Genomic DNA, 9536 nt, shown 5'->3' with positions numbered 1-9536 from the left:
ACTTCCCTCCCATCCCTCAAGTCCATCAGTCCAAACTTTCCCTAGGTTGGCCTCTGCCATAGCCTTGACCTGGCATTTTTCTCCAGATTTTCTCCGATGTCCTATTGTACCCTCTCCAAGTTTGTCTTGTCCATGAGAGCCACCTCCTTCTCCATTGACCTTATCCTCAATAAACAGCTGACCACCCAACTTCCCCTCCTGGCCCCAATGTTAGGTGAAGTTGTTCACAGTTTTCGCTCCTCAGCTTCAGTCCTTCTCCCTCTCAAATCTGCCATCATTACCCACTCCTCAAAAAACTTACCCTTGACCTCACAGTGTTTGTGAACTTCCACCCTATCTCCAACTTCCCTTTCCTCTCCAAAGTCCGTAAACATACCACAATTTCATGTTTGGCTCCCTCCAATCAGTTTTTTGCAGCCACCTCAAAAATGAAATGACCCTTCAAATTCACAAATGGCATTCTGTGTGACTGGGACAAAGGTCTCTCCTCATACTTCTTGCAGAAAATGCCACATCAAAAGATAATGGCCATGTGCTTGGGCTCTGCAGTGGCACTGCAATTGCTGCTATGGAAGCTCCAAAGCATTAAAATTTTGTTGGTTGCGCAGCTGACCACTTCCAACATGTCCTACATGGCACCCCCTGCTGGGCAGCATATTAGCATGGGGAACGTCAGCAACGCGAGGAGATGCCTGATTTGGTACATGTTTCACAAATTTGGTCTGTGCATGCGCACCAAATGCCGAACATGTGTTCAGCAGCACGAGGAAACCCTCACTAGTGCTATTTAAAGGTCCAGGCATCCTACTTGCAGGTAAGGTGCTTTTAACTTACTTCTGCTCTGGCAACATCATGGACGTACTGAGGCTTGTTTTTGGAGGCTTTGTGGTGAATTCTTACATACATTCAGGCCGGCCAGTGGATCTGGTGGCCCAACCCTACATGAGGTATGGAGGCAATAGCTGCAGTATCCAACATGATCAGCAAATGGAGCAGAGATTGCTGAGAGGGGAAGCTCTGTGAAGAGGAAGGAGGAGGTGGGCTATTCACATAGGGCTGTGCTCACCATGGGTTTCTCAAGAGCATTTCCCTTACCTTCATCTAACCTGGGAACAATGCTTGAGATGGTTCTGATTCAACAAGAAGGTGGTCATAGAATCTATGCCACCTCTTTCAATACAACCTGGAACCTCACACCAGGCCAGGGGTAGCCCTGCCAGGAGCTGTAAAGGTTACAGTGGCATTGAACTTTTATGCATCTGGATCTTTCCATTTGTGAGTGGATAACATAACCAACAATTCTCAGTATGCCATCCATCATCCAGGATGTGATGGAGGCCATCTATACCAGGAGAGGTGAATACATCGGAGAAGCAGGATCAGAGGATTCCTGATTTTTTCAGTACAGCCTGCATGCATGGGGCTACCTTCATTCTACAGCAGTCTGCTGTAGTGACAATCTTTGCAATTCCACAGAGAACCATAGGGTTGGTGCTCAAAGATAAAAACTACCTCCTGTACACAGGGCTGAAGAACATCTTCATCTTCCAACTACACACGGGAAAAGCATAGATCATAAGAACCATGGAACCACTAGCATTATCATAGAGCAGACCATTGACGTGCTGAGGAAACACCTCTAACACCTAACTCACTTAGGGAGAACCCTCCAGAACACACTGGAGTGTATCTCCAAGTTTGTGGCAATCTTCTGTGTCCTCCATAACATCATGACTGCACAGTATTTGCCACCAGATATCCAGACACCAGCGTGGGAGGAGGAGGCATGGCATAGCATTGTTAAACTTGTCATTTTACCACTAGTTTTAAAGTCCACAAAGTTATTGAATTTCTCCCATAGGTTCCCAATAGCAAATGGAAAAAGACAATGTGGTTAGACAAAAAAGGGAAAAAGCTACCAGAAAGTGTGCAAAGGAAATACTTTAGGCATTCAAACTAAATTTGCTTCAACAAAAATGAACGCATGATGCTTTTTGGAGATGAGACCAGATTAACGGGGATTAGGTGCCTTAAATAAGTTTGACATGCTTAATAGCACATCCCACATGCAATAATTCTCTGCTCCCCTGGAGCTGTTCTATCATATTAGAGCATAGCATGCTTTCCAGGCAATTAATAGGTCTAATCACATGTGCTATCTTTGTTCATTCAGTAACTTGTCTTTGCAGAATTTCCCCATTCCAGAGTATGGAGAATGGATGTGAGACTGGAATTGAAAAGATATAGCTGCCATTACTAAAATAAATAATGGTAAAGCAGGTTGAATAGACCAAATGGCCTATCACTGTTCCTATATTCCTAAACCAGTACTTGGTGATAAATATCAGGTTCTGTCTGAAAACAGTAACCCGTGGAATATTACAGAGATTTGGTCTTCTGAAGAGGTTTCATCAATTGTCATCTTCTGGAAGCTAATCATAAAATTCCACCCATACTCTAATCACTTACATTCTGGATAAATAATGAACCATGTTATAAGAGTAAGAGTGGAAAGTAAATGGTAATCTTTCTGTCATTGTGAATGTGCTACCCTTCCTGTTCTCTCAGTGTTGAATCTGCCTAGTAGTACTCATATTAAAGTGGCCCTCCAAGTCTAGCAGCTCTGTGGGTGCACCTACACCACCACGTGGGCTGCAGCGGTTCAAGAAGACAGCTCGCCACCACCTTGTCAAGGGCAATTAGGGATGGGCAATAAATGCTGGTATAGCCACATCCCTGGAATTAATAATAAAAAGACAAAAGATTATACTTAACTATATTGTTTGAAGTAAGTTCCTAAGAAAATAACATTAGAAGTACAGGCAGTGAACATTTATTTCTTACAGAAAATAGACCCACCGCAATAGGTTTGCTTCCTTTTACTTCAACTGCCTCAGATCCTATTGCATTAGGTATTGTTCGTTTCAGGCAATATTTCACTTTGTATGGTTCTGAGTACTGCAAAATCTTGAGTGCATCTTCATACTTGACATTATCAAAATAAATTGTAGCACTGATAAGTTGATCACCTGATAGAAAACAAAATCGTACATTGGATTTTAAAGAGATCGGACCCTGAAATGAATTTAAAGCCTTCAGTATCTTTGGCAAAGCTCCTTAATTAAAACACTATCTGGTACAGTGGAGGACATCACAGCAGGCCACTGAAAGTCATTCCAGGGACGGGTCATTGAACTCTTTTTGGCTTTCGGGGCCATGTCTTCACTGGAGCAGCACTGGGCTGCAAGCATTGAGAACTGTGTGCACGGCTGCAGTTTAGATCTGGCACCCAGAGTGAAGAAACTGTGAGGTAATGGTGTGATGAGCAATTCAGGGGTCAGCTACCGGTGATACGGCGTGTTTCTGTGCCTGCATAATTAATGCGGCGGGAAGCAGACTTTCCTGTGCAAAAATCTGCCCTTGTGGCCAGTGGGAAAGATGACTTTTTTCACGCCCTCCACCGCACTTAGTGTAATTCAGAGAAAATTCCACCTTATGGCTCAGATGTGATCTGCAACAAAGCAATGGCGCTAGTTGTTGACCTCGAAGAAAGCTGCACTTTGTATCTAACGATCTTAATAATGTGGATTTCCCTTTTCCCATTAGTTTTAACCTGGCATCAGGTTAAGGGGGTCTCCAGGCATCCAGTATTAATGATGTAATCGAGCAGAACAAGGAGCCAATCACATTGAAGAATTCTCATAGACAGCACATTAGAAGTTGAAATAGCATAAACATTTAAAAAATTATAATTAAAAAAATTGAATTTTTTTTCAGGAAGGAAAATAGTTATGTTAGGCAAATATAAAATAAGTTTTCTAGGACACAAGAGGTTCTTCAGCAGCAGTTACAACTTATTGATAAAGTTTATTTTCAGGGGGAGATTTTAACAGTGATATTACAGCATAAAAGGAAAAGTTCTGATCAGTTCAGTGAATTGTAGTTGATTACAGTATGGGGGCACTGCAACAGCACACCTTCTGGGGGAGTGTAGAATCCATGAAAGCAGTTTCTGGGTTGCCACACTTCACTGTGCATGTATGGACTTCAGAAACTGTTGTCAGTTTCAGAGAAGTAACGATGGCAAATGCTGACATTTTCACCATTGTTACCACCACAAGATCCAGTCCTCAATTCTCTTTTCTATAATATTAGCATTAGCTGTAATTTAGCAGCTATGAATTGTACATGCATACAAATTAATTCTAAGGGAACTATTAGCATTGTGAATTTTAGCAATTGCTTCTCTTCCAATGTTCCATCAGCTCCTCATGTAAACAGACTTTGGTGTCCTGAAATGCGCAAGTAAACCCTTTTGCTATATTATGGCCATGTAGAGCTGCATCTGGAGGGGTAAAAATTATCCCACTTACAGTGATCTATTCATTTGATTTAACATAGACACCTAGAATGCTTTCAGATTCTCTTTAAAACAATAGATATTACCAGGCAAGTCAGAGTTTTACAGACTAAAGTGACACATAATTTTAGTATTTTATGAAGCTGTAATAAGCAAAATATATTTGAACATTTTACAAATAATTTTAATTTTTATGTCATCCATAGACTATTTAGAAAATTTGGACTTAACACAATCTTCTGTTTTTTTTTACAGCAGGATACTAACAGATTCTTTATCAACCCTTAAGGGATTCACATTAAATTCTTTCTTTGCTGTTTAGCAGAGATATTAATGTGTTTAAAACAAAATAGCAAAGAAATGTAGATGAATGAGTTAAGTGTTCATGTTATTATTCCATGACATTTGCCTGGAAACGACGGCTGATTATATTAGCAGATGGACAATGGGTTTGCGTGATATTCTTTTGTTTGTTATTTCCTTACAGATGTTAACCTATGCATGAACTGAGGAATATCATTTGGATGCATTAAGCACTTATCTGCTAATATATCTAGGCTAATGATTCTACAGCGATTCCAGTGGAATAACAGCGTACAAATATTCAGTATCTTTTTCCCTATTTCCTTCTCCTCTCCTATAGATGATTGCCACAAATGTTCTTAGTGGTTCTGTGGTTTGGTTGCCATAACCTCAGTGGAAGATTGGTGGAAGGCCCATTTACACGTGTATCAAGGGAATCATCTAATCCTCTGTGGACCTGGACATTCCCAACATTTGCCCTGGTTCTTAAGGTCCCTGCTGGCCTCCATTGTGTTTGCATTGCAAATCAAAATATTCAAACATCAGCATGTAGCTGGATTCTGTCACCACCTGCACTTTCCAGTAGAGGTCACGAGGTCATGAAAAGCAGAAGGATTACTGGTTGATTTCACTCCTGCCCAGCCCAGAGAAGCTGAGGTCAACTTTTACTGCTTCAGCACAGCTCCAGCTTAAAACCTTTAAACCTTTTAAATCTTAAAACCTTTGAAACCTTTGTGCAGTATTCAGTGAATATCCAGGTCGGTTTTTCATTTTTTACCTTCTCTCATGCTTAGACGTTTTGCAGCAGGAGACTCCTTCAGAACATGTTTGATAAATATGCCCTCCTTTTCTCCACTCTTAACACTGAAACCAGTTGCACCTACTTCAGCCTCTGTGTTCACAAGCACTTCTACAACATCCTTTTCCTTTCCTTCCTGAAAAAATACATGAAGATAAAGCAAACCCCTGTAAATAGTGCGGCAGGTAATTGTCATTTTTTTTGTCCAATTAGTCTCCAAATTATTCAAAAGTTTTAAGAATTATAGTCAGGAAAAAAAAATTGAACCTACCACTTTGTGACTCATGTTTGCAGATAATTGCTTCTTTGACAAAATTTCTAAATCTTTTTTGTGGTCTGTGATGTCACCAAATGCCTCATGTGGTATCTCCTCCAGCACCTGCAGGCAAAAATGCAGTAATTGGTTGAAATGAGAGAGAATTTTCAAGGATTTTATCATGGAGCTTAATAGGGCTTGCATTGAAGTAAATGTGTTAAACAATCCCATAGATGGAAGAACAAATTTTCTTTGAGGATCTTTAGGAGGCAGCATAATTGAAGTTTCATCTTCATTGTAGGCACTAATGGAGCAAATGGCAACTTCATTGGATTCTGCAGCAGGAAGTTCAAGGACCACTGGTTCAGCATTTCCACTGGGAGAAACATACACTTCACCCAAAGGAAGAGCAACATCTCAAGGGGTCCTAAATATCGTATAGGATCCTGATTTGTAAATTATGAGTAGGCTCTTTCCCTCTTTCAGATGGGAGCACTGCTTGTCTGTTTCCTGGCCTATTTTAAACAGGCAAACATCAGTGGGAATGGGGCACCATCATCTTCAACCCACTACCTCCAAAATCCTCTTTGAAAACAGGAACAAAACAGACCCTCCTGGTTTTCTGGAATTTTGCCCAGTGTATTGCAGATTCAATCCCATAAATTTCTGTGAAAAGATATAAATTCATGGACTTTACCTGTACACTCAGTATTTGATGTCACCATTTTTTGAAAAATGCAGGATACACGGAATGATGGTAGCAAAGGTATACCAGGCAGCAGGAAGGTACCTGCTATTTGGAGTGCGAGAGACAAAGTTATTATGGTGTCTGGACTTTGGCAGCGTATATGAGGGAATGGGATGCTGGGATTTGGCAGAGGATAGTCCTGCCGTTTAGCAGCACTAATGTGATTTTGAATTTTGACAGCAGTCAAAAGGCCTTAGGGATTAGCAACACCAAGCATAGAGTCCTTCAATGTAGGGCTAATTGCAGAGGGTCCTGGGGTTTGGAAACTGCAGAAAGGAATTTTGGTGTTTGGCCGACTGGAGGTTGGAATGTAGAACTGTTCATGGGTCTGGAATTATGGGGCTGGATCCTGCATTCAGCTAGCCCCAGCTGAAGGGCTCCAGGGAATGGCAGGATAGTGGGGTTGCAGTACCAGTGTCTGTTAGTATTGCGAGGGCTTCTGAATCTGATATAACTGCAGAACATACAGGGAATAGTAAACATTGGGCAGTTGGTTCTAGAGTTTGGAAATACTGCAAATGTATAGAATCATAGACTGATTACATACAGAAGGAGACCATTTGGCCCATCATGCCCATGCCCGCTCTCTGCAACAGCTGCTCACCTCATCCCACTCCCTACTACATTCCCTGTAGCCGTGCAAGCTTTTTTCTTCAGGTGTTTATCCAATTCCCATTTGAAAGCCCTGGCTGCATCTGACTCCGATACACTCTTAGATAGTGCATTGCAATTCCTAACCACATGCTGCATAACACAGTTTTTCTTTGTGTGTTCCTAGGTTTGACAGCAATGGGAAAGGGTTCCAGTATCTGGCAGCTGAAGGGGAACCTAGTCGAGGATCTGATTTCAGTTACACACCCGCCCTCAATCTGTCCACTGTGGTGGATTGCGAGCTGCAAAAGGAGTTGGTGGATTGTTGAGACTGTCAAAATGGCCTTGAGGTCTAATAGATTTTGGAGTAGGCAATTGAAAATAACAGAGGTTATCAACATTCATGCTGCCTCCCACCCTGCCCTCCCACAACCTCAGCCTTCCTCCAGTGAATCCACTGCCCTCCCTCTTTTTCACCCCCATCTTGACAGTTTGAGATTCCAAAATCGTCATTACTTTCAGGCAAAGCCATAAAGCTTTTGTTTCTTAAAGCAGACACTGTATTTGCAGACTTTCAATATTAAAATTGAAATTGCACCATTCTAAATTTCCTTTAATATTTAACTATAGATCTCTGTTAAGAAGTGTTGACCCAGGTTTTGCAGTCAACAGTGAATGAAATTTGCTAGTTATTTATTATACACACACTTCCCCACAATCTTTCTGTGGGCTTTTACACTGGAATTTGCAGTTTTTTGAGGGCCAAAACAGCACAGCGCTTTTTACAGGGAATCTGGACTTGTATGAACAGGGCAAGCATTGGCGTGTCTGATTAACCAATCAAATTAAAAATGATTACTTGGTAGTACAGAACTTGGGTAGTGCTGAAAAGAGAGACATGCTGTTGAAGCTTTTCATTTTGTACTAGTCGGGTTAGCCCTGAAGAGGCAAAAGCTTTGACATCATGTCTCTCTTTCCAGCAATTCACAATTTAAAAATTCCTACTGAGCCACATCTAAATCAGGAAGTGTGAGTTAGAATATTTAATTCAATAAAAATCACGTACAAAAAGCAAAATGGAGTGAAGGAACAGTGGGATTCAGAGAAAGAAAGGGGTAAAATAGGCAAAAAGATAAAGTTAATAAAATAAAATTTTTAAATCTCCAAGAATGATTAAATTCTGAAGGAATGTGGATTCCACACTTACAAATGTAAATGTTTGGTGTCAGAGTGGTAATATCACTGTCAAAGATTCACTCATACTTGAATGGTCAAGTGTTATCCTTTTTTGGTGGGTATCTAGTTGGTAAGTACCACAGCTTTAAGCCTTCCCATGTGCTTCAATTCTGGGAGAGATATCAGTGTAGTGCAGCTACTGGATGAGCAGGGCAACTTGGATAGCAACTTTCTGATTTCCACATTTAACTGCTCATGTGCAGTCACTGGAAGATTCTGGCTGGTGTGCTATTTAGTAATAATGAGTGTTGATAGCCTCACTGTGAGTTCTACCCCAAAATCCAGGCTGATACATTTTAGCACACACTCTACATGTGCCCCAGAAAGAGATAAAATGAATGCCTTTATTTTATTCGCTCATGGGATTTGGGCATCACTGATAAGGCCAGCATTTATTGCCTATCCCCAATTTCTCTTAGAAAGATGTTGGTGAGCTGTTATGTGGTGTAGGTGTTCTAGTTGGGTAGGGGATTCCAGCATATTAACCCAGCAATAATGAAGTGACCGCAATGTATTTCCAAGTCAGAATGGTGTGTGGCTTGGAAGAAAACTTGCAAGTATTGGTGTTCCCATGCGCCTGTTGCCCTTGTCCTTCTGGACAATAGAAGTCGCAGGTTTGGGAAGCGCTGTTGAAGGAGCCTTGGTGAGTTGCTGAAGTTCATCTTGTAGATGGTACACACTGCTGCCACTGTGTGCTCAATGTGGAGGAAGTGAAGGCTTATGCTAATGGACCAAGTACTGATCTAATGGTTTAAGTACATGTTAAAGTGGGGCAAGCATGTTTAAAACAATTCCTTTCCAAATCTTTTTGCTATTCAATCCTGAAAACCTTTTTAAAGCCATGTTCACTATGGATAATTTTGAAACCTAATTTTTATTTATTGCAAATATTGCAACTACTAAACTACAAAAGGGAATTTATATGAAGGTTTTTTTTCCAAAAGTAGTTTTCAGACAGAGCAGAAATTATGATTGTGTTTAAGCCAAATAATTAATGATCACAGGCATATTACAGAATGTAAATCTGGAAATTCTGTATATTTGCATCAGTGTGTTTATGCATTGATGAATGTTTATTACTATTTCATAATTAAAATAATTTGTTACTTTTATGAAAATGCCTTTGGATATTAACTCCCAATCTTTTGGGAATAGGCAGTGTAGTTGTTATTTGAACTTATTTGTTTCCTGTAGCCACTCCAGTCATCCTGCCATGAATAATGCTTTTGTTAGAAGAACTTGC

The 9536-nt window shown here is 40.7% G+C and overlaps 1 protein-coding gene across 1 annotated transcript in view; it reads right to left on the bottom strand.

Annotated features, from left to right (window-relative positions):
• LOC121292504 (neuroblast differentiation-associated protein AHNAK-like) overlaps positions 1–9536 on the bottom strand; it is an 87022-nt gene that overhangs the window by 25216 nt on the left and 52270 nt on the right. The window contains exons 4-6 of the mRNA XM_041214544.1: positions 5734–5841; positions 5442–5598; positions 2860–3029 (exon numbers count right to left, since the gene is read on the bottom strand). Of these exons, the coding sequence (XP_041070478.1) occupies positions 2860–3029; positions 5442–5598; positions 5734–5748 (342 nt within the window). The 5' untranslated portion in view covers positions 5749–5841. The remainder of the gene's footprint in view (positions 1–2859; positions 3030–5441; positions 5599–5733; positions 5842–9536) is intronic.

The sequence above is a fragment of the Carcharodon carcharias genome, chromosome 20, assembly GCF_017639515.1.
Source record: "Carcharodon carcharias isolate sCarCar2 chromosome 20, sCarCar2.pri, whole genome shotgun sequence".
Taxonomy (NCBI): Eukaryota; Metazoa; Chordata; class Chondrichthyes; order Lamniformes; family Lamnidae; genus Carcharodon; species Carcharodon carcharias.
This window is presented reverse-complemented; position numbering and strand designations above follow the sequence as displayed.